Consider the following 26,025-nt stretch of genomic DNA (forward strand, 5'->3'; position numbering starts at 1 on the left):
AGGGAACTCTCTTGCACTGTTGGTGGGAATGTAAATTGATACAGCCACTATGGAGAACAGTATGGAGGTTCCTTAAAAAACTACAAATAGAACTACCATACGACCCAGCAATCCCACTACTGGGCATATACCCTGAGAAAACCATAGGTCAAAAAGAGTCATGTACCAAAATGTTCATTGCAGCTCTATTTACAATAGCCAGGACATGGAAGCAACCTAAATGTCCATCGACAGATGAATGGATAAAGAAGATGTGGCACATATATACAATGGAATATTACTCAGCCATAAAAAGAAATGAAATGGAGGTATTTGTAATGAGGTGGATGGAGTTAGAGTCTGTCATACGGAGTGAGGTGAGTCGGAAAGAGAAAAACAAATACAGTATGCTAACACATATATACGGAATCTAAGGGAAAAAAAAGCCATGAAGAACCTAGTGGCAAGACGGGAATAAAGACACAGACCTACTAGAGAATGGACTTGAGGATATGGGGAGGGGGTGGGGTGAGATGTGACAGGGTGAGAGAGTGTCATGGACATATATACACTACCAAATGTAAGATGGATAGCTGGTGGGAAGCAGCCGCATAGCACAGGGAGATCAGCTCGGTGCTTTGTGACCACCTAGAGGGGTGGGATGCGGAGGGTGGGAGGGAGGGAGATGCAAGAGGGAAGAGATATGGGAACATATTGTATATGTATAACTGATTAACTTTGTTATAAAGCAGAAGCTAACACACCATTGTAAGGCAATTGTACTTCAATAAAGATGTTTAAAAAAAAAAAAAAAAAAAAAAAAAAAGAAGATACGTTGAGTTTTAAATTGATTTCTGACAGAGCTTTATGCATTCCTGCCTCCTACTTTCCCACTAAGCAGGTTATATTGGGGAAAAAATCAGTTAAATGAATGAAAGAAGCTTTTGGATAGTGATTATCTGCTCTGCAAAATGACTCACTTCTTTATTTCCTTTGCAAAAATTTTCTCCTCTGATCACAGTCTGCAATGTGAGTACACCAACTTGCTCTTTAAAGAAGTCAGGAAAACCAGGCAACAGGATCTCTACACAATCTGTGGGGCTGTAAGGATGAGGCACTGGCAACCGTCTAGTTGTTATCTCTCAATCTTTAGATGTCCCATGGCTCTAAATACCATCACCGCCCTGATGGCTGTCAAATTTATACCTCTAGTCCACACTTCGTCCTGGAACCTCAGTGTCTAAATCTGTCTACTCAACCTCTCCACTTGAATGTCTAATTGACGTCAAGCTCAGCAAGTAAAAGATAAAATCCCAGATTTCTGCCTTCAAAATAGCTTCTTCTACAACTCAATTATTCCAAGCTACTCATAATGTCTTTTACCTCACACTCCACAACTAACATATCCACAAATCTTATCAGCGCTACTTCTAAAATATGTCCAGAATCAATTCAGTTTTCATCACCTCGATTGCGACCACTCTGGCCCAAACCACTACTCGCTACGGCCTGGACTACTGAAACAACTTCCTAACTGACAACACTCGTCACCAACTAACACACAGTTATTTTCACCTGGCTCCCTCTATAACGTCTGGGAGACCGAGGACTTGTCTTTCACTTAGTGCCATGAACGCCAGTGCAATCTCGCAGACGCTCCACAAAATAAATACTTGCTGGAAAGAATAAATAAGTATTGTATACCACCACATGTACAGTAATTAATTTAAAGAGAGATTCGGGCATGAGAAAATTGACGGTTAGGAGACTTCTAGTACAAACCAAAAACCGCTAGAACAAAGCAGTGAATGGAAAGTGGGGTCAGCTGGTTGAAGCAGGTTCCACAAGCTGTCCCGGTTTCCTTAGGCAGACATGTTTTCCATATAAGCCAACATCCCTCTATTTTGGAATACTGTGGGTGGAAAGCTTCTCGCTCCACTCGACACCTCACCCTTAGCCGGCAGCCTAATCGTCTCATCCTCGTCCTGCTTCGCCGACGGGCTTCGGCGACGGGCGAGCCCACGCGGCTTCAGGCTGGAAGACGCATTTGGGCATCCTCCAGGCCCTCAAGAATGACACTGGATCCTAGGCCACACGGGCGACTTTAATCGGATAGGAAAAGGGACATACTTCTCGTTGACCTTCTCCACTGTACAAGCAACTTAAAATCAAAAGGCAGGGAATAAACCTTCAGAGACAGAATCTTCAACCCGGCTAGCAGTTAAGATAAACGGCAGTCCCCGCCGGCCTCTGGGGATGATGGGAAGCGAAATCAGCGTCAATTGCCCTGACCCAAAATGGCAGGTTACTCGAACCTCGTGTATAGGGGTGAAGATACGACCACTGGGAGAAGTCAAGATGAGAAAGGAAAATGAAAGCATCATTTTATTAATCCCACACAGAGGCGAAAATTATAGGAGAGAGAATAACCAGGGACAACGAAGCATCCAGACGGCAGAAACAACAGGCCGGTCGAATAAGGCCAAATACAACATTGACCTAATCCAAGATGGCGCCGGAGGTTATTACCAGGATCGCAAAAGCGGCGGTGATTACCCTGTTCCACGATGGCGGTGGCGACTGAGGCGAGCGGAGGGGCGGGAGGGCCGGGAGCGTCTTTGCCCTCCTCCAAGATGGCGGCAGCCGTGGGCGCTGCCCCTGGCTCCGCCCCGCGGCCTCGGCCCCGCCTCTCCCTTGTCCTTCCCTCCACCCCGCTCGCAGTGGCCAGTTTGGGCGGAGGTGCTCGCGCGAGGAGAGCGTGCTCTCGGCGTTTGACATGGCGGCAGCCGCGGCGACTGCAGCGACGAAAGGGAATGGGGGCGGCGGGGCCCGGGCCGGGGCCGGCGAAGCCAGCGGCTCGCGAAAGAAAAAGGGCCCGGGGCCTCTGGCCACGGCCTACCTGGTCATCTACAATGTGGTGATGACCGCGGGGTGAGGCTGGGGCTCGGGAAGGAGGGGAGAGAGCCTGGCCGGGGAGGGGGCTCTGCGGCAGGAGGAGCGGCCCGGCTCGGCCCGCCGCGCGCAGCGGAGCCTCGGTGGCGGGAGTCCGGGCCACGGCACCTGGGCTCCGAGGGCAGTCGAGGCTGAATCCGCCTGGGTGCTTGCCGGGGGCCGAGCAAGTTCCCAGGCACCGGGTGTGCCCCAAGCTGGAGTTCCAGGTCTCCAAGGGGGCTCGGGGAAGGCTGCCCAGGCACTGGTCCGGAGGGCCTTGGGAGGACGTATGGGCTGCCCACACGTCCATGTCTGGGGGGCGTTGTGCCGGGCGATCCTGCAGCGCTGAGAGCCCAGGCGGCAAGTCACGAATGCCGAGCTGTTCCCCACAAAGGGAGTGGAGGGAGCTGTGTCTGCAGAGTTGACCATTTATTTCGGCGGCTGTTTTCAAAATCCAGGATGAGCTTTAACGGGAAAGGTAGTGGAACAGCGTTCAAAGTTTTTGCCCAGTGACGTGAGCAGTCCTGTGCTTTAGGTGAGTTTAGACTTTGTAGGATGGACTGAGGTGGGGAAGACACTAGAGATGGAAGGCAGAGTTACTGGGGAGAAGCGGAATAGACCCTGGAAACAGATTTTACCCCCTCTTGTTTCTCCTTTATTTCACTCCATCCCTTGTCGCAGCGAGTTTTTAGTTCTAGTTATGACGTTAACTGTGTGACTTTGAATAAATCATTTTATTTCTCTAGACCTCCGTTTTTTCATCTGTAAAAACTAAGGAGCTGAGCTAGGTGATCTCCAAGGTTCCTCTAATTCTCTGACCCCATGATTTTTGATGACGAGGATCACAGGATCAGACTGTTACATATTTTTAAATTTTATAAATTTGTAAAAAATAAAATTCTTAACATTTTATTATGAAAATTTTCAAACATATAGAGAAGTTGAAAGAACTGTATAATGAACATCCAGTTTTATTTATTTTTAAAATAGATAATACATTGGCCAGGTGCAAAATTGAAAATGTATGCAAGGGCATACAGTGAAAATCTTCCCTCGTACCTTCCCTTCCACCCAGATTTCCTCCCTGGAAGGCAGATAATTTTGTTTATGTTTCAGATACTGATACAAGCAAATATGTGTACATGGGTATTTTAAAAATACTAATGCTTAGCATTTCAGCACCTTGCTTTTTTCACACACACACACGCAAAACACATCTTAAGAGGATCATAGGCTTTATGGCTAGTATTAGAAATAGCCAGTATTGAAACCTAGGCTCAGAGAAGTTATAACTTGCTTGACTTGAGGTCACAGAACTTGTTAGTAGTAGTTCTGGGTTTAGAAGCCATATTACAGATGCACGTTTTCTTTATCACATAAATGGTCACAGAATGATTTTAAAAGAATATTCAGGAGTGCATATGTGTGTGTATTTATATTTATGTATAAAAATTCTTGTCATCTTAGCAAGGGCTTTGATGAGAGCATTGTACTGAAGAGGGATTTTAAGATACATTGGGAAAGACAAAAAGAAGCCTTTATTCCTGAACCATGAACATAAAGAATGGGGTGGAGGGTAAGGAGTGGTATCTTAAACCAGAAGAAAAGTTGGGGATATGAGAGTAAAGTAAGCTTTTTTTCTAGGCTACTAATGCTGAACCAGTTACACCATTAAGGAATTCATTTTTTTTTTTTTTACAAACTCTTGTTCGATGTATTTGTATGATAGTTTCTAGAAATAACATAGACCACATACCCCATTGCCTAGTTAAGATTTTACACATAAATAAATCTGTTAGCACCTTCAAGGAGACACACCTTAATAATGATATACCTCATTTCATTATGGAACTTAACAAATAAAAAACTACAAGGCCTGAGAAATTTATTTTGGAGGACAGTAGAGCAGAAATGTAGTGTTCAGAGCCATATGCCTAAGTGCTTCCCTGTTTTGTGTTTTGTATTGATCTGGCTTTCTTTACTAAATTGATTTTGGGAATCTCAGCTTAAAAACCTTTTATTCTTTTTAAAAAACAAACCATTTATTCATATGTCATTTGCAGTCTTTTAAAAGAATAGATTTTAAGGTAGGGGTATGTTCAATGAGATACTTCTATAAATAGTTTAAAACATCTCTCCACCCTTGTTGTTATTACAGACCCTTTAACTGCACAGGGCATTTAAAATTTTCCTTTAATAGTTTTTTTCTCTTGTCTTGGACTTCCTGGCACCTAATTTAGCTGCTCAAGGACCAATTTAGCTTATTTCCCTCCTTTTGGCCTGTTCTCAACAGGCAAGGTTGCCAAAAAGCCGAGCTCCAGATGGGTGAGGTGCCACTGTGCTTTTGCAAAAAGCACTCTTCTTAGGGTGCTGCTGGAGGTGCAACATTTCTGTGCATTACATACAGCTTGGCATTTGAGAGTGATAATCGATAAACCTAGGACACAGATCTTGAGGTCACCTTTAGTAATATCTATGATTGCCACATCTTTCTGTTATAATCCTACTGACTTTTTTCTTCTGATTGCTCTTTTTCTTAGGTGGCTCGTTATAGCTGTTGGTCTGGTCAGAGCATACCTGGCTAAGGGTAGCTATCATAGCCTTTATTATTCCATTGAAAAGCCTTTGAAATTCTTCCAAACTGGAGCCTTATTGGAGGTGGGTCCTGAGATTTGTTGTTGATTTCTATTGTTTTAAAATTAAAAACAAGCTACTAAATTATATTGAAGTAGCCATGTTTCTGTTGGATTTGCTTTAAATGTTGAAAACTTGCCTCATAGAACGCTATGTATAATGTTGATACCTGGTTTATCTTTTTGACATTCTACATAAATAAGATCTCATTTAACTTGTATTACCTGGAATATATTTTACATTCAACTTTTATTGGCAATCAAATGAAACAAGCTTATATTAGGATTTTTAAAAATTCTAGGGACATCCTAGGGAAGTGTTAGCAAACTCAGTTACTTACAGGGACCAGGCATATCATGGGAACAGTGAAGTTGGTGAGGGTAGGATGTCAGGAGTGATAGATATAAGAAATAGTAGAGCCTGTTTAAAAGCCTCCAAAAAACTTTTTAAACAATAGTTTATTAATTTCCCTGTATTAAGGGTAATATATATATCCAGTCCTGTCTTCTGGGGTAAGTATATGATAGGATTTTTGACTTGCAATTCAAATTATTTTAAGCAAAAGGAAATTTATTGGCTTCTGTAGTTGATAAAGATAATAGGGTTAACTTACAAAATCAAAGGAACCATCTTGGGAATGAGAACCAAGGATTTGATGTTGCCGGACTCTCTTTCCATCTCTCATCTCTGCTTCTCTCTATTTCTCTTTGAATATTAGTCTTAAGGTCTCCTACTGCAGATTGCCTTCTGCACCTGGTGGGAGAGAGCTTATTTTTCTCAGCATTAGGGAAGGATTCTGGTTGGTCTTACCTAGACCAATCACTCTTGCCAGTGATGTGAAATACTTGATTAGTCAGATCTAGGACACATGCCCATTCTTCTGGCCAAGAGACTGTAGACTTTGTTAATGGAAAAGGGGGAATGAGGTAGCTTTGGGCACACACCATAGCTGCCATAGTTCATTATGGTGAAGATTTTTCAGGTTGCAGAGAAGATCTGGTATTCAGTTTAATTTTACTTAGCCTCTAGGCCAAGCCCATCATGGCATTTGGAAGGCTGTTTAAGAAAAGACCATTTATCTCCATGAAATGAGATGTTACCTCAACCTCTCACCCTCATTTTTTTTGTTTTTAATTAGTTTATTTTATTTACTTATTTTTGGCTGTGTTGGGTCTTCGTTGCTGCGCGCAGGCGGGGGGCTACTCTTCGTTGTGGTGCGTGGCCTTCTCATTACGGTGGCTTCTCTTGTTGTGGAGCATGGGCTCTAGGGTGCACGGGCTTCAGTAGTTGCAGCACGCGGGCTCAGTAGTTGTGGCTCGCAGACTCTAGAGCGCAGGCTCTGTAGTTGTGGCACAAGAGCTTAGTTGCTCCGCGGCATGTGGGATCTCCCGGGACCAGGGCTCGAACCCGTGTCCCCTGCATTGGCAGGCGGATTCTTAACCACTGCGCCACCAGGGAAGCCCTCACCCTCATTTTTGAAAGCAGAAAGTTGTAGGTTTGGGGGATTTTTTTCCCAGAAAGCAGAGAGATTTCAATACTGTCCATACTTATATGTTTAAGTTAGATGGTATGATGAAATGAACTTACAACTGGAGTCTGAGTGCCCTTATTCTAAGCCTGCTGGTTTTACCAACTTACTTTGTGAATTTGGGTGAGTCATTTATCTCTTGTCTACCTCATTTTCTCATTTGTAACATAATTAGTTTGAAGTAGATTTGTAAAGTTCCTTTCTGCCCTAACAGTTTGAGTTTGAGGAAACTAGCAGATCCTTGTGTGGGCCATATTGTAAACTTAGAGGCTTAAATTTTGGGGGGAAAGGGGCAGTAGTAAATAAGTATCACTTGTCTGTCAGAGCTTTGGCCAGCACAGTTCTCACGCTACAGAGAACCAAGTTTGGAGTCAAGACCATCAGAAACTGCCTGAGTGCTTGATATAGTAAGAAGTTGTATCCAACTGGAATACTTCAATAATTTACTTATTTAAAGGGGATTCGGTCTCTGTAAGACTTGGTAATATTAGAGGTATAATTTTTAAAATTTAAGGATATCTTAGGGAAGGTTGTGACATTAAATAGTGTGATGCAAAATCTACTCAAGAACCAAATCTTAGACTTGGAGGGATTAGCCCATTTATCCCTATAAAATTTTTAATAGGGATTTAAGAAAATATTTTGGAGTTCTGGTTTTATCTCTGTTATCCCGACTAAGAACCAATTAGGTGACAAATCCTGGATTTGATTTTGGGAAAAGAACTCTGCAAAATGAATGAAGACTCCCTGGGATGTGCAGGGAATTAGCTTTGTAGATGGCAGAGATGGCAGTAGACCCCTCAACCTGGGACAAGAGAGCAGGCTTGCTCGAGCTGCATCTCCTGAGCCGTACATTAAGGAATGTTTTATTGCCTACCCAGCCTACATAGTACAATAATGTGCTTAGTGTTGTTTAATTACAGATAAGTCGTCCTTATGAGAATTATTAGTGCTTGACAATAAACCCTGTTTATAGGAGGAAAAAATGAGTCCAGGGAGGTCAGCTACTCACTTATATCTCTATATGAATATTCTGAGTAATAATCTGTATGATTATTCTTTAGTAGGTTCTGTGGGAATTTGCTTTAAGAGGAAATAGAGATTACTTGTTCTCAAGAAACTTCAAATCTTCTTAGGAAAATATAACACTTTGCTTTTTAAAAATATAAAACATTTACTAAGCAAGTGTAAATGGGCGTGTAGTAGTGTAATACAGAAATACTTTCTGAGGAAATTAAATGATTTTTTGCAAAATGGGTGCAAAGATATATTGAGTTTGTGATACAATAATATAGCTTTTTAAAAAAAATTTATTTCTTTCTTTGGCTGTGCCAGGTCTTAGTTGCGGCAGGCGGGATCTCCATTGCCATGTGTGGGATCTTCATTGTGGCATGCAGAATCTTTCTGTTGTTGTTGCAGAATGCAGGACCTTTAGTTGTGGCATGCAGGACCTTTAGTTGCAGCATGCGGGACCTTTAGTTGCAGCATGCGGGATCTAGTTCCCTGACCAGGGATTGATCCCGGGCCCCCTACGTTGGGAGCACGGAGGCTTAGCCACTGGACCACCAGGGAAGTCCCAATAATATAGCTTTTTAATAAAGTAGACAGAAATTCTAATTTTTTTCCACATACGTATCCAAGAATGTCTTGAGTAATTTTTATAGATAGTTTTTCAAAATATTCCACAGGTGATAGTTAAATAAGTATGTGTTTGAGTCACTGTAATGGGTGCCATGGAGGTTGAGCCCTTGCTAGTAAAGACATTAAAATCTTACTGGGTAGATGATTATGTTAGGACTCTTGGCTGGAGATTATAGAAACTGCCTTAACTGACTTAAACTGTAAGGGGAATTTATTATAAGTGTATAGTATGTCCCATGGAATCCAAGGGTGGGGATGCAGCTGGGCCTTAGGAATGGCCTGGAATCTGGGACTGGAGCACCACAGGGAACCCAGGAGGTCTTGCTCTGTCTCTTATCTCTACTATTGCCTCTCTCTCTTTTTCTCTGATTCTTCTCTTCTTGCAGACTGGGGTTTTTTTTGGTTTCTTAGTCTGTGTGGCAGACAGTGGTAACAGAAAACTCCTGAGATTGTAGTTTCTGCAATCGAGAGCAGCTAATTGAAAACAATATTATTTCCATTTCCATATTCCTAGCAAAGGGCCTAATATGTCCAGCTTGAATCAGGTGCTTATTCCTGGACCAATCACCTGTAGACAAGAGCAGGGTCACATTAACCATATAGAAGCTGGAGGGAAGGGACAATTTATAGAAAAGTGTTGCTAGGCATTAAGTCCAAGAAGTATTTACCAAAGTAATGAGACACAATACAGTGAAGATGATAAGGTATGAGATGATTTATAAATTCATAGAAAGTAAAATACTGATAACTTTGTGGGCCAAGGGATCAGTGTGTGAATAACTACGATGTGTCTTGAGTTGAATCTGAGAGCTAATTAACATAGGTAGCAAAAGTATATTTTTAAAGTGCCATTCATAGATAAATATATCTCCATACCATAAAATGAGTGAATTACTGGTACTTGTTATAACATGGATGAATCTTGAAAACATGCTTTGTGAAAGAAGCCAGAAACAAAAAACCATGTGTTGTTTGATTCCCTTTATACGAAATGTCCAGAAGAGGCAAATTCATAGAGACAGAAAGTAGATTAATGGTTGCCAGGGGCTGTAGGGAGGAGAGAATGGGGAGGGACTGCTAATGGGTACAGGATTTCTTTTTAAGGTGGTGAAAATATTCTTGAATTAGATGGTGGTATGGTTGCACAACCTTGGGAACATAACTAAAAATCACTGAATGTACACTTTAAATAAGTGAATTTTGTGATATGTGAATTATATCTCAATTTTTTTAAAATGCCGTTCATGTATAATGAGCCGGATAAATTTTCTTTTTACTTTATTCTTTTTTTCGGGTCCATGATGTTCATGGATAAGGACAGACTGTCTTTCCAGCTTTGTTAAGAACTGAGTTAAAGTTTAGAAATTAAAGATCCTACATTATGGCGCTTTAAAATTATTTCTAAGAGAATTTGGATTTCTAAATATATTTAGTTAACATAAGAATGTAATTACAGCAAAGACATTTTCAAATACTCATAATTGGATGTGCCTCTGTGATTGACAGTGAGGATTCAAATAGGTTAAGGACCTGCTCTGCAGAGACATTAATTGTTGAGACTAATACAGACCATCTTCAACACATGTACATCAGTACATATATTCAATATCATTTACCTGCCACTGTCCATCTTGGAATATCTAATGGACCACAGGCACCTCCTTTCTTTCTTATTCTCTTCCATCTCCTTCTAATGCTTGGAACCCTCTTATCTACCGAAAAAATAAAATAAAATAAAGAAAAAATGTATCATTTGTTATCTTTTCCTAGAGTTGATTTAGGACTGGGTCTGAAATGGCAGAACTGGTTCTGGAGAAGCAGTGAAGGAGAGAAGATAGCTTTTGTTGTTTTCTAAGCCCCATCTCTGTATTCTGGTCTAATTCTTCATGCCTCACGTCACAACTCTCCTCAGATCCTTTAATGAAATAATAGGAAACTGATTTTGGATATTTCTCTAAAATATAGCAAAACCTTAAGAATTTGTAGTGTCCTTAGGAAGAGGGCTCCCATCTTGTCTCCCTGCCAGTTTTTGTCTTTTTGCCTCAACTACTGGATGATTTTTTCCCACAGAGATACTAGGTGGTTGGGTTCTATGATATTACTAATACTTTAGGCACATTATATATTAACTTTGCTTTTCTGAACTCATCTGGGGACATGACCATCATCTGTAATATTTTTCTTCCTTGTGGAAACATGCTAATTTCTCAGTAATTTTAAAAAGGAACTTCTGAAACACAAGCTATATGCACATTTTAGACTAACTTTATTCTGAGGACTTGTTTTGAGAAACCAGACCTCTAAAAGAGACTTCTGAAAAGCTAGCAGAGCAAGTCATAGTGGAGCTATCTGACACAAACAGGAATGACAGCAAACCCAGACAAACCAGCTTCAGAAACAGTGTGAAAACCAGAGGGAAATAGAACTAGGGATTAATAAGTGTCACAACATTAGAAGGGAAGAGGGAGACTGTGGGAAACAGGAGTCCACCCACACAGGCCTCACTGCTTAACAACTCAAGCAAATAGAAGCAAATTGATACAGTGTTCAGAGAAGATAGGTAATGGCTATAGAAAAGAGTGTGCTGAAATTTTTTTTTTAAAGAGAACTAAAAATGTCAATGGTGGCAGTTCAGGGCAGGAAGCAGGCCACAGTGCAGAGAAATAGGTGATACTGAAGATTCAAGAAAGGCAGGAGTTCCTAGTTACAGTCTCAGATAAAACAGATTACAGAGCAGAAACCATTGGGACTGTTCAGAGTGTACCATTTGAATGTCAAAAAGAACATTACAAAATACGTAGTGCCAGGCATATCAGAGATATTATGTGTTGGTGGACTAGCTAATGCATGAATGATTATCAATACAACAGAAAAACAAAATATACAGGAAAGTAGTGAAACTTAACAGATGAATAGTATAGTAGAACCAAGGTATCTAGAAAACAGATTGAGGGTATACAACCTGTCAAAAAGTATGGCTACCAGAAGTAGAAAAGGTTGGAAAGTATAACTCAAAAACAATCAGGAAAAATTCTAGAAAACTATTCAGAACGGAAAGCCCCTCTCAGTGTGGTTATTGAGAGTATATGGAGTTGTACATAGGCACTGTTTTTCAAGAAAAAAAATCCCTTCCCTTCCTGGGCACCTATTTGTTAAATTTTTAAACTTAAAAGAAAGATAAGTGATTTCTAGCAGAGAAGAGATCTTAAAAATGTAATAGTAAAACAACTTGGGACGGTAGACTTTGAAAAATAAAAAGATTCATATGAAGCTAGGAGACAGCATTAGGTTCCTGCAGACCATGCAGTTTCCTACAGATGGAGACATTTTGAAAACACCTACCAAAATAATAGAACTTTGAAAGAACCTTATCAAAGGGTTTTTAACTGATATATAAATAAATAAAATTAACCAATGCTTTTTTTTAAAATAAATTTATTTATTTTTTATTTATTTATTTTTGGCTGCGTTGGGTCTTCATTGCTGCATGCAGGCTTTCTCTAGTTGCGGCGAGCGGGGGCTACTCTTTGTTGCGATGCACGGGCTTCTCATTGCGGTGGCTTCTCTTGTGGAGCATGGGCTCTAGGCGTGCGGGCTTCAGTAGTTGTGGCGCACGGGCCTAGTTGCTCTGCAGCGTGTGGGATCTTCCTGGACCAGGGCTCGAACCCGTGTCCCCGACCTTGGCAGGCAGATTGTTAACCACTGTGCCGCCAGGGAAGTCAAATAAAATTAACCAATTCTTTAGACTAGCACTGTGCAGAAGAACTTTCTGCAACGATAATATTCCAAATCTCTGCTGTCTGATATACTAGCCGCTGTTGAGCCCATGGGGCAGGTGAGACTGAAAATCTTGAGTTTTATTTACTTTTAACTGAAATTTAAATAGGCACATGTGGCTAGTGACTACTGCATTGACAGCATAGCTTTAGACCGTCATACAGATTGCAAGGTGTCCACATGTAATTTCATAAAATATTTCAGATTCTCCCAGGGTAGAACGAAGTGGGAAGGAGGGAAAGCAAAGGAAGACAAACCTTGTGATGTACATTTTAGGTCACAACAGAGTTTATAAACTTTTTAATTCATAAGACAAAAATAATGAGAATAATTATTAAAATATGGTGATGTTTTCAGGTTAGGAAAATCAAAAGAAAAAAAAGCAAGTTGCAGATATTGGAAAAGGTATGGAACGGTGCATATCAAACTGTTGCTACTGCTTACCTCTGAGGAAGGATGTGGTATTTGGGGGGAATACAAGGGAATTTCTGCTTTTTATTCTATATACTTCAGTGTGCATTTACATATCACTTTGTGAATCTTTAAATTAAAAAGGAAAGATGTAATATATGTAATAACTATGTAATAAAGTATAATAGAAAACAAAAATGAATTAGGAAAATAAGATTTAAAAGTTCTTTGAGGGCTTCCCTGGTGGCACAGTGGTTAAGAATCCACCTGCTAAGGCAGGGGACACGGGTTCAAGCCCTGATCTGGGAAGATCCCACATGCTGCGGAGCAACTGAGCCCATGGGCCACAGCTGCTGAGCCTGCACTCTGGAGCCCACGAGCCACAGCCGCTGAGCCCGCGTGCCACAACTACTGAAGCCCACGCGCCTGTAGCAGGTGCTCCGCAACAAGAGAAGCCACGGCAATGAGAAGCCCACGCACCGCAATGAAGAGTAGCCTCCGCTCACTGCAACTAAAGAAAGCTCACACACAGCAAAGACCCAACGCAGCCAAAAATAAAATAAATAAATAAATTTATTAAAAAAAACAAGTTCTTTGAAAAAAGAATAAAATAGGCAGCTTAGATAGGTTATCTTTTGATTTAAAGTGAAGTACAGAATTTTACATCTGTTAAATTAAAAAAAGAAAAAGACAGTAGCAGTAACAATAAACTTATAGGATGATTGACTACACACAAATGCATTGTTTCTAATGTCTTTGCAAGTAGACTCATTAATTTTATCAAAATAAAAAGGTAGGGTTGTGGTTACTCGTTTAAAAAGCAAAATTCAACAATCTGTTGCCTATAAAGGACTGATGTAACCTTACTAAAGGACAAACCAGCCTTCCATGACCAAGCATACAAGAAAAACAGGACCATCCTCTTAAGATAAAGTTGATTTCAGAGCAGAGGCCAAAGAGAAACTTGCCACATTTACAATTTGTCATCCAGAAGGAACATGGTAGACATATGTTGGTGGAATTTATTAATGGCTGAATGATTATCATAGAAAAGCTGGCAGAAATGGCTAAAGAAGTAAAAATAGAATTGTACTTGTGAAGTGTCACAGTATATGTAAAAGAACACTGGAGACAAGAAATTTGGGTACTAAGACTTGGTTTTGCCACTTGGTCTCAACCTCTCTGTAATGAATATTCTGGATTAGATGACCTTAACATTTTTTTTCCAGTTCTAAGTGCTGTGGGGCTTCAACATTTCACAATCAGAATATGAAAATAAAGCAGATAATGAATTAATAAATTATAGAGCCAAATACAGCAAAAAAGGTCAGATTAAGTGACAGAAAAAGTAACGGTGATTAAGGAAATTTCACCTATTTCCTCCTTCAAAAATGGATGTAAAAGGATTTTGAAAACATGTTTGGATTGAAACCTTTGAGAGAGCGCACTAAATACCCTCTTTTTCTTGCTTATGTTCTGAACATTGGGAAATAACTCAAATTGTATAAGGACCCTAAAAATTACCTGTATTAGTGCTAAAGGCCTAGCGGGAGGCTGTGTGTTAGTGTGCAAGTCAAGCAGGTTTGCTAACTGAACTCCAGATTAGACTCTGCCTTCCCCAGGCAGCAGGGGCCAGGGCAGCATGGAGGAAACCAGAGAGCTCAGGGTTCTCTGTGGAAACCCTAGGGTGGAGCTGAGGTACGCACGCCCCATTCTTGCCAAATTTACTGCTCAGATGCGTCATCCTTCCTTTCCTAAGCCAAGTGATTAATGGGTGGAGAGAGACCAGAAATATTTGGAAGAAAAGGCTTCTCATGAAGCCAGAGGAGAGGGGAAAGGTGTTTGCCTCTAATCATAATCATCTATAATCATAAGTGCTGTATATTCATTGTAGCAAAACCCAGATAAACATAAAGAAGAAAAAACATTTCAGTCATAAGCTAGTGATAACTGCTGTTAACATATTGATGTCTGTCTTTCAAGGCTACATGTTATTATATAGGTTAAGTTTTAAGAAAAAAAGATGAAATCATAAATACATATAATTTTCAAAACTAACCAAATACTGGTAAACATAACCCAAATTAGTTCTGGACCTCTCCATAACATGAGTGTAGTAGACATGCTTTGTGGAGCTGCCCAGCTCAGGGGGTTTTATTCTCTCTGGAAATTTTCACAGTTCTACCACTAGACCCATACCAGCTGCATCTCTACCCCTGACTCTGCCTCTCAGGCCATAGCTCGCTGATCCAGGGGTGCACACCTGGCCCAAACTGGGCTGGTCAGACTTTTCTTCAAGAATGTGGAATTTTGGGCTTCCCTGGTGGCGCAGTGGTTGAGAATCTGCCTGCCAATGCAGGGGACACGGGTTCGAGCCCTGGTCTGGGAAGATCCCACATGCCACGGAGCAACTGAGCCCGTGAGCCACAACTACTGAGCCTGAGCGTCTGGAGCCTCTGCTCCGCAACAAGAGAGGCCGCGATAGTGAGAGGCCCGCACACCGCGATGAAGAGTGGCCCCCACTCGCCGCAACTGGAGAAAGCCCTCACACAGAAACGAAGACCCAACACAGCCAAAAATAAAAATAATAAATAAATAATAAATTAAAAATTAAAAAAAAAAAAAGAATGTGGAATTTTGAATTGAAAGACAGAAATTAGGACTTAACTATAGCTGAATGATGTTAAATCCATGAACTAAAGCTGCTTGGGTTCCTATTCCTCTTGAGACTTGCTACTCTTTTTTGGACTTTGTTATTGTTATTTTACCTTGGATTAAAAATGGAACTGAAGGGTGACTAGACACAGCACAGAGGATTTTTAGGGCAGTGAAACTACTCTGTATGATACTGTAAATGGTGGGTACATGTCATTATACATTTGTCCAAACCCATAGAAGGTATAACCCAGCAACACTGAACCCTCAGCTACGGACTTCGAGTGACAGTGATGTGTCAGTACAGGTTCATCAGTTGTAACAAACATACCACGCTGGTTGGGGATTTTGATAGTGGGGAGGCTGTGCTTCAGTGGGGGGGCAGGGAGTAAATGGGAGAGCTCTGTACCTTCCTCAGTTTTGCTGTGAACCTAAAACTACTCTTTAAAAAATGGAAGTCTTTTTAAAAAATGAAACTGAACAAACTTGTTGGTAACTTACAAAATTAATTTCCTTAGTGCAAATCTTAGAAACTTTTACAAAAAAGATGTTTCCAAGTAACCTATTGTGAAAGATGACATTCAACATTGAGGTTGAATTTTGAAACTAAAATGAGCTTATCGCCACTGGGTGGAAGTGGAAAGGGTTCAGGAGGAGAGAGATGTTTACTGCTTTTTTTTTTTTTTTTGCGGTTTTTGTTTCTGTAATTGGTCATGAGGTTATAGTTGATAACCTGTGGCTTCCTTCTTCTACTACCCATTCCATATTTCCCTTACCCACAGCAGTGACCCAAACCTTCATTCCCAAGGGGTCTGAGTCCTTAGTCATTCTGCCTCTTTTTGGTTGCTGTAGTTTTCCATTAACGTTTACTACTGGAAATGCTAAGAGGTGCCTCAGAACCCCCTGGCTTCCATACATAGTCTGCTTTGCCTCGATTGTGTATGGCAACATAATATCCCCTTGGCAATCAGGATTGACCACTCCATCCATAGATAAACCCCCTTCCTTTGCCTATTGGTTCAGTAGCATAAATAAGGAGCCCAAAATGGCCAGATGGCAGTTTAATCTTGCAATTCAGTAGAACCATTGTTGTCACCTGGTGCAACCAGTAACCTTGTGGAGACTAAGCTCTCCAAACAAGTAGAGCTCAAAGTTGCCAGGATGGAAAGCAGAAATTCTTTAGGTGGGTTAATAGGTATAATAGTGAGAGTAGCCACTCCTACTTCCTCCCCTTGATTCTTGGACCTGTGTAATCCAGTGATGAGGAATACAGCATCTGTGATTCAAAGTATAAACTGCATCCTGTAAGGCAGAACCCTATTCTTTCAAGGTGCTGTCTCCCAATTGGCATCATAACTGAGTCTTCGGTTCTACCTTTCAACTAAGCCAGGCATTTCTGGGTGATGGCATATGTGGTTAAGAGCAAATGATTCAGTGGGCCTGAGCCCATTGATGTATGTATTTCTTTTGCTGTGCAGTGAGTTCTTTGATGAGACACAGTACTGTGTAGCATGCTATGATGGCGGATCAGGCACCCTGTGAGTTCATAGATGGCGACGCTGGCAGAGGCATTGTGGGCAAGGAAGGCAAATCCATATCTAGAATATGTGTTTATTCCAGTGAGGGCAAATATCTGCTCCCTCCTTGGTGGAAGAAATCCAATGTAATCGACCTACCATCAGGTTATGTGCTGTCCGCCTGGGAAATGATGCTTTATGAGGCACTTACTTCTGATCTCTGCTATTGGCAGATTAGGTGCTCAGCAGTAGGATTAACCAGGTCTGCCTTGCTAAGAGGAAGTTCATGTTGTTGAGCCCATGCGTAGCCTCCATTCTTGTTAACATGGCCAATTGGTTCATGGGTCTATTGAGGAAACACTGGGATGGCTGGGAAGAGTCTGATTGATGTTAATAGTGTCCATCATTTTGTCCACCGTCATTAAGAGTCTCCTTTACAGTAGATGCCATTTGGTGAGCATTCACGTGAGACAAATATTTTCAATGTCTATGCCCATTCTAAGAGATCCATCCACATACTTCTTCCCCAACTTTCCTTGTCACTATCTTCCAATCCTGTTCTTTCCAAGTCCCTGACCATCCAGCTAAACCATTAGAAACTGCTCATGAATGAGTCTAAATCTGTACTTCTGGTTATCTCTCATTCCAGACACAGGAGAGAAGCAAATGTACTGCTCAAAGTTCTGAATATTTATGGTTTGTAAGGCACAGATCTCAAAACCAATGATATATGTAGTGGTTAAGAGCACCAGCTCTGGAGCCTGGCTGCCTGTGTACAAATTCTACCAGTTCCATTCATGCCCCAGTCTCCTGCTGGCCTTGGGGAGTCTCCTGGAGAGGCTGGGGAGGGGGGGCTCACCCAGGGAACACAGACACTGGTGGCAGACACATTGGGGAGCATTCAACTGTGTGAACACTCCTAGCAGCTGACATTGGATCATTAGCACTATGACATATTTTCAAGGGAGATTTTGAATATGGCAAGTCTTCTGAATTTTTTTCTAATGAGGTATGCTTATTTTAGTTCAGTGATTCTCAGTAGATCTCAGCAAGAGCAGTGTGACCCCTCTAGAGTGCGATTTAGAAAATTGTGAGGGTATTTTGATTGCCACAATGAATGGGGGTGCTATAAGTAGATGTCCTACGCTGAGACAGTCCAACTCAGTGGAGGTCTGTGTTCCCCCTGACTTTTGTATATACCATGGGCTGATCCCTCTCCAAATATAAATTGATAGTTTTGTAGTACATATTCATACTAAAAAATCTTCACGAGAAATTAAACAAAAAGCTTATTAAGTTAGAAGAAGGTCGTTGTCTTAGTTTTCTCTTGCTGTGTGACAAAATACCACAAACTTAGTGGCTTAAAACCACACTCATTTATTAGCTCACAGTTCTATAAGTCAGAAACTGGGCTTGGCTGAGTTCTCTGCTCAGGGTCTCACAAGACTGAAATCAAGGTGTCAGTTGGGTTGGCTTCTCTCTGGGGGCTCTGGGGAAGGGTCTGCTTCTAAGCTTATTCAGCTTGTTGACAGAATCCACTTAACCTGCGGTTGTAGGTCTGAGGTCCCATTTCCTTACTAGCTGTCAGCTGGAGGTCACTCCTAGCTCCTAGAGGCTGCTCTCCAGTCCCTGCACATGGCCTCCTCCATCTTCTAAGTGAGAAATGGCATATTGAATATCTTTTGTTCCTTGAATATCTTTGAGTTCCTCTTCTGCCACCAGCTGGAGAAAACTCTCTGCTTTTAAAAGGCTGGCCTGGTTGGATCAGGCCTACCCACATAATCTCTGTGCCTTAAAATCAATTGACTTCGGACTTTAATTACATTTGCAAAATTCCCGCCCTGTGGTACCTTGTTTAGTGTTTGATTGGATAACCAAGGTACAGGAATCTTAGGGAATCATCTTTAGGATTCTGCCTAGCACAGTTGGTATGAATAGGGAGCTTAAGTGAAATAAAGGTATCATCTCAAAATAATTGAGTAATTTGTTCACTCTGCACATTCTGTTCTGTAGACATTATAGCATTTCCAGCTTGCATATTTAGTTGAAAAGGATTTCAGTGCAACAGTGTTATAACTGCAAAAGCAATGAAATTGATTGAAAATATGGAACAGATTGAGATTCCTGTTCAGACTTTAAGTTAATGGAGACTCGTGAAATGCAGGGATCTCATTCAGTTTCTTTTTTTTTTTTTTTTAATAAATTTACTTATTTAATTTATTTATCTTTGGCTGCATTGGGTCTTCGTTGCTGCGTGCGGGCTTTCTCTAGTTGCGGTGAGTGGGGGCTACTCTTCGTTGCGGTGCGTGGGCTTCTCATTGCAGTGGCTTCTCCTGTTGGGGAGCATGGGCTCTAGGTGCGTGAGCTTCAGTAGTTGTGGCACGTGGGCTCAGTAGTTGTGGCCCATGGGCTCTAGAGTGCAGGCTCAGTAGTTATGGCCCATGGGCTTAGTCACTCCGCAGCATGTGGGATCTTCCTGGACCAGGGATCGAACCTGTGTCCCCTGCATTGGCAGGTGGATTCTTTTTTTTTTTAATTAAAATTTTTTTTATTTTTTATTTATTTTTGGCTGCACTGGGTCTTCATTGCTGCGCGTGGGCTTTTCTCTTTTTTGCGGTGTGCGGGCTTCTCATTGTGGTGGCTTCTCTTGTTGTGGAGCACAGGCTCTAGGTGCACAGGCTTCAGTAGTTGTGGCTCACAGGCTCTAGAGCGTACGCTCAGTAGTTGTGGCGCACGGGCTTAGTTGCTCTGCGACATGTGGGATCTTCCCGGACCAGGGCTGGCACCCGTGTCCCCTGCGTTGGCAGGCAGATTCTTAACCACTGCCCCACCAGGGAAGCCCCCTCGATTTCTTTAATATAACTATTTTAGTAATATTTTATATTGCCTTTTTTTGAATCACTACAGTTGTTCAGTTTTATCCTAAAACTATCCACAGTTACACAACTACTTTATCACATCTTGCATTACTGTTTTTTTGTCTAATCCATCTTCTTTTCCTCGTCGCACCATTCAAAGAATATTGTTTCCAAGTTCTTTTTACAGACCAGGCACAGATTGTATGTCTCAGTGGGATTTCAAAGCAGAAGGATGTTTTCTGTGATACTTTCTTCCTACCCTATCCCATGACATAATCTAGGGGATTATTTTGACACCACACTTACAAATAAATAAGACCTAGCTTCATTTGTGATAATGTTGTACTTCCTCATTTTCTCTACTTTGTTATTTACTTGACGTGTTGTTTTAACTTCAGTTAAGATTACTTCCCTATGTCCATTATTATCTTAATACTGTTTTTATTCTAGGGTTGGTCTGTACCTCTGTTCTTTTATTTTCCTATTCTTGTCCAAAGTGCTTTCTGATATTCTTATTTTTGAATCCAAACCTATTCATCATAAGTTGATACCTATATCTGACTGCTTCATTATGTCATTGTGTCCCCAAACATTTATCTGTGGAAATACATATTTTTTAAAATAAACTACTATCTTTTTATTTCTTCTTTACATATTGGTTAGGACACTGTTTATTTGTTTTAATTTTTGTGCAGGTAAGTTATATCATCTCTGAATTTTATATTTAGTAAAGGAGGCATTTTAAAATATGTGGTTAAAAAGGGGAGATTGGGTCTCATAGGACTAAGATCTGTTCTATCACACAGAAAAGACATGATAGGCCTTAAGGTTATCCATCCTTTCCTGCAGTGTCCTATTGTAAATCAGCAGCCTGGATATCTTGCCACATACATGAATAGAATAGGTTTTCTATCTAGGCACTATCATCTGTCTTGTCTCAAAGGATGCTCATCACTCATCTTTCGTTCCATTTCATTTTAATCAGCACGTATCTTATTAGTTTTCCTCAACTTTGCAGCAGGAGATTTGGCTTATCTTGTAATATTCGCACATATGAGATTCTTAGCAGTGTTTTCTTTTGAAAAATATAAGATTTGCAGTCTAGTAATTCTTTTGTTCTTTTATCAGTTATCGACATATTTGTGCAGCTTGATTTTTTTTTAATCCAAGCCACCCCCATCCTCCTCCCTTCAGAAAAAACTTAGTGAAATCATAGACTTGAGCACAGAGCCTTATTAGGCATGTTTTTGTTTGTTTGTTTTTTGTTTATTTTTGGTTGCGTTGGGTCTTTGTTGCTGCACACGGGCTTTCTCTAGTTGCATCGCGCGGGCTTCTCACTGCAGTGGCTTCTCTTGTTGCGGAGCACGGGCTCTAGGCACATGGGCTTCAGTAGTTGTGGCACGCAGGCTCTAAAGCACAGGCTCAGTAGTTGTGGCACACAGGCTTAGTTGCTCTGCAGCATGTGGGATCTTCCTGGATCAGGGATCGAACCCGTGTCCCCTGCGTTGGCAGGCGGATTCTTTTTTCTTTTTAATTAAATTTTGAAAAAAATTTTTATTTATTTTTGGCTGCATTGGGTCCTCATTGCTGCATGTGGGCTTTTCTCTTCGTTGTGGTGCGTGGGCTTCTCATTGTGGTGGCTTCTCTTGTTGTGGAGCACAGGCTCTAGGCGCAAAGGCTTCAGTAGTTGTGGCACGCGGGCTCAGTAGTTGTGGCATGCGGGCTTAGTTGCTCCGCGACATGTGGGATCTTCCCGGACCAGGGCTGGCACCCATGTCCCCTGCGTTGGCAGGCAGATTCTTAACCACTGAGCCACCAGGGAAGTCCCTAGGCATGTTTTAGATAGAGCTAAGTCTTGTCAAGTTATAGCTTTTGCAGGTATAACTAATGTACAGTGAAATGATAGAAAAAGCAGTAGAGTGGAAATAAAATCTAGATTCTTGATCCTGTACATCACTTACTACCTTGGTGAAGCTGAGCAGTGTTTCTAAGGCTTCGTTTTCTCATCTGCAAGTAGAGATATCTGTCCTGCCCATCTGCCAGGGTTATTGTTAGTTTCAAACAACACAATGACGGCTCGAGAAACGTAAATTCCAAAATGCACTGCAATAGTTGTTAGGTCTTATCATCCAGAAAAGCTTTGGTCATTAAATCAACCTTGTAGATGGCTTCAAATTACTTCTTTACTACCACCACCCAGGTTAAAGCAGTGCCAGATACAGGATGAATTGGAAGAGGATTTGGAAGAACCTAATTGGCTGGTTAGATGGCCATTGAGATGGAGAGGAGATAGCAGTCTCACCCATGCACTGGAAATAAAAAACTGGGGAAGATGTGCCAAAAGCATTGGCAGGACTTGGAAACCTGTTTGACTTGGGAGTGAAGGAAAGGAAAGAGCAGTTGAATCTGAGAGTGGGGGGGTTGGTGATCAAGAGGCATGGTAGGTATGAAGGAAAGGAAGGGTGAGCTTCCTGCTGAAGCATGCCAACTTTGAGTTGCTGCTGGTACACCTAGATGGAGATGTCCAAAGGAATGTGGGCCTGGAGTTCAAAGAGATCTGGGGTTAGAGATTAGACTGGGAATACCCCTATGAGATCACAGAATGAGATAAGATGGGGTCCATGGGTAGAGCTTTGTAGAACAAATGTCTGCATTGAAGGGCCTGCCAGGTAAGAAAAGGCTCTTCTGAGCCTGTGTTCCATAGTCTGTGATAGTTCTGTTCTGTACAAATGGGACATGGGAGTTGTTGTACACTGGCTGCTCTTACCAGTTTATGTATTATGGAAGAGGTCCTTGACATTTGCTAAACTACTGGGTAAGATTTATTCCTTAGGAAATCTTCCATAGATACACAAACTAAAAATGAACAAACAAAAAACTGAACAAGAATTTACATTTTGTTAAATAGTCTGTAGCCAAGTTTAAAAATTGAATGTTCATTTTTCAAATTCAATACTGCTGGCAGGCACTGCTCTATTCTTCTGAAAGGCTAGTTTGTATGAAATAAAACTATAATATTATTGATCTTTACTAATTCTCTTTTCCCCCCTTTTTCTCTCTAGATTTTACATTGTGCAATAGGTGAGTATGGAATTCCCCCCCAACTTATGTAGAGTGGATTCTGCTTTCTTTTTTTTAAGTCATGAATGATAGGTTGATTAGATTCTTACTGAACATTGAAAAAACTAACCTATTTAATCATTATGTATAAAATTGCTTAGGCTTTTGGTTTCTAAAATCATGGGTACTATTTAGATGTTATCACTGAACACTTTATTAAACGCCATGGCTATTTTTCTCTGTCAATCTACAGAGGCCTCTCCTACCTTCTCAGTACAAGGGTAAATAGAGAAACACTAGCATATTTATAAAAATGTGACTTGGAGTGCTGGGCTCTGTTGAAAGCCCTCTCTGATTACTTAAATGTTATACTCTCTTTCCTTATTTTTTAAAATGGAGTACTGCGTATATTGCCTACCTCTCAGATGAATATTTAATGTATGTGAGAGGGATTGGAAAGTACAAGTACAAAGGGTTATACAAATGTGAGAGATTTCTACTAAAAGCAGATACAATGTGATTCCTTTTTGGGGGATGCGGAGGGTCATCAAATTCTGCTCTGGAACTAAGGCATAACTTCTAGTGTGGGGCGGCTAGACTCCTCTAAGCAGAAATCAATTTTGGAAAATTGATAGACCCTGTGGAGTAAACCCATAGCGGGTGCTGTGCATGTGGACTTGTCTCTCCAAGGCAGGATTTGAAGTTGCTACTCACGGAGAAGCACCAAAAGTCTGAAAACTCCAGAACTATGCGTTCAAACCATTATGGCCCTGATCAACATAATGGATAAATTAAGTGGGTACTTACTATATTCGGGGCACTGGGGAATTCAGAGATGAGGAGACTTACGGTTCAGGTGGACACACAGCAAACTCTCTACCATGGGCCTTAAAGGGATCACTATGATACCTGGGCTCTATTACTTTTAAGGAAGACAAACATCTTCCTTATAAAGAATTGCACCTTGGCTATTTTCTCACTAGGAGGAGGTCTACAATCAGGGATTTCTCAAATGATTTGCAAAACTTTGTATGGATGTGTCTGTGTTTGCTTGGGAAGGTGGGTAGAATTCATAGCTCTCATAGATTCTCAGAGGAGCGTGATTCAGAAGGTTAGGAAACTGCTTTAGCACCTCTAAGCAAGAGATCTGAAAGGAGCTTGGAGACTCATTTATCATGTGGTCTGCTTTCCCAGAGAAGGTTAAGGGACCTGGTCCCATAGCCACTAAATGGCACAGCCTCCCTGGCCAGTCTGAGCCAGAGCCCACCTGACTGACTTTATTTTAGGTGAATGGGTTTCAGCTAGTGAATAATCTTACATACATTTTCTTTTTAATCCTTTATCTAGAGTTTTGAGGTGAAAAATTTGTCCCTTCTTAAGTGCTTAAATTTGTAGATTGGGGGATATATTCAGCCAGAGAGAGTTCTGGAACCAGTTCAGGCCTTCTCCATATGACTGAACCCTGTGCCCCCTGTCTCCCCCCGTCTCTTAACCTTCAGCTGCCTCCGTACAAAGCTCTTAGATGCATGTTTTCCAAGCGTGTGTATTATTATTTTAATTAATATTGCCTTGTATTTTAATACGCAAATTCCTTTTATCTGTCTTAGAATATATTCTCATGCCTCTATAAAATTTCTACCCCTGGAAATAAAGTTTCTGACAAGTATATTTATTCATTCATACCAAGAACATGATTGAATGCCTACCAGGTAGGGCCAGACACTGGTGGGTAGTGGGAACAGAGAGGTGAACAGGCACAGGCTTAGGCTCAGGAAAGCCACACTCAGATGGGCGCCCCTCTGAGCGCCTCTGGCAGGATCCGCTCCGAGGACTAGCATCTGTGTCACACTCTGCTCTGATGGTTTGTTGACAGGTGTCCCTAGGTCTTGGTGTGGTGCCTGACACACAGGAGATACTTTAAAATTCCTTCTTATTTTCTCAAGAACCTTGTTCCATCAGTGATTCTCTCTCTTGCATCATCACCCTTTGTCATCCGCCTTTTCCTTCTCAGCTCACAAAATGCTCAGAATGCTCCACCCTAAAAATAATTTTTAACCTAACCTTTGACCCTACCTTCCTCCCTTATTACTACATAAGTCCTCTTCATCCCTTTTACCAGATTTCTGGTATACTCTTTCCACTTCCGCGCTCCCGTTTATACCTTAACCCAGCAGTTGTGCTTCTGTCCCCCTTGTCCTACTAAAATTGCCCTCTGGTCTAAAATCAGCACGAGTTTCTGTTAAATTCTGAAGAATTTAATGTTTGGAATTCACTGAACTTCTCAACTACGTTGGGTACCACTGATGACCCCTTCTGTGACATCCTGTTCTTTTATCTTACATCATACTGAGCCCTCCTGGCTTTTCTGGTCCTCTGTGGTTCTTTTCTTTCTTTGGGGGCTTTTCTTTCTCCCCTTGCCCCTTAATTGTGGGTGTTCCCAGTATCTGGCCTAGCGTACTGCTCTTCTGCCTGAACAGGCCCTCTGGGTGATCTCTTCCCTTCTCATGGGTTGAAGTATTTATGCCACTCAGTTCTTTAACTCCAAGCCACACCTGCACCCCAGACTCCAGACTCACCCCGTGAGCTCCTGGATGTCCACTCCTGGATGTACACCTCCTCCTCCTCAGCATGACTCTCACTCCCACACTTGTTTAGCCTCCTTCTTGTCAGGTGCTCTACCAGCTTCCAACCACTATCCATTCAGTCACCCATTCTAGACCTAGGGCTCATCCATGATGTCTCCTCTCCTTTCCGCATACTCCCGTAGCCAGGTGGTCATCAGGTTTTCTCAGTTCTGTTTCCTAAATAGGTCTCAGACTGTCCTGTTTTTTCCAGCCCTGTTCAGGGCCTGAGTATGTCTCATCTGGACTCCCATATCACACTCCCTGAACTTGCAGGTTTATAATATTAATATTAGTAATAATAAGAGCGATCATTATAATAAGAGCATTTACTATGTTTCAGTGCTTTACATTCATAATCTACTTACTTCCCATTTTACTGTTGACAAGACTGAGGCTTAGAAGGTTTTATG

General features: G+C 41.4%; 1 protein-coding gene and 1 long non-coding RNA gene across 3 annotated transcripts in view; one reads left to right on the forward strand and one right to left on the reverse strand.

Annotated features, from left to right (window-relative positions):
• The window catches only part of LOC132364790 (uncharacterized), a 34,262-nt gene extending 31,674 nt beyond the window's left edge, over positions 1-2,588 (reverse strand). Inside the window, exon 1 of one of the 2 annotated variants that reach the window (XR_009502917.1) lies at positions 2,509-2,588. This is a non-coding gene — a long non-coding RNA (uncharacterized LOC132364790). Of the gene's footprint in view, positions 1-1,930; positions 2,237-2,508 lie in introns of those variants that run through there. The other variant, XR_009502916.1, reaches the window with a different exon arrangement.
• A 121-nt stretch (positions 2,589-2,709) lies between these two features.
• HACD2 (3-hydroxyacyl-CoA dehydratase 2) overlaps positions 2,710-26,025 on the forward strand; it is an 89,558-nt gene continuing 66,242 nt past the window's right edge. The window contains exons 1-3 of the mRNA XM_059920964.1: positions 2,710-2,910; positions 5,451-5,568; positions 22,994-23,012. Of these exons, the coding sequence (XP_059776947.1) occupies positions 2,756-2,910; positions 5,451-5,568; positions 22,994-23,012 (292 nt within the window). The 5' untranslated portion in view covers positions 2,710-2,755. The remainder of the gene's footprint in view (positions 2,911-5,450; positions 5,569-22,993; positions 23,013-26,025) is intronic.

This window comes from Balaenoptera ricei, chromosome 4, assembly GCF_028023285.1.
Source record: "Balaenoptera ricei isolate mBalRic1 chromosome 4, mBalRic1.hap2, whole genome shotgun sequence".
Classification (NCBI taxonomy): domain Eukaryota; kingdom Metazoa; phylum Chordata; class Mammalia; order Artiodactyla; family Balaenopteridae; genus Balaenoptera; species Balaenoptera ricei.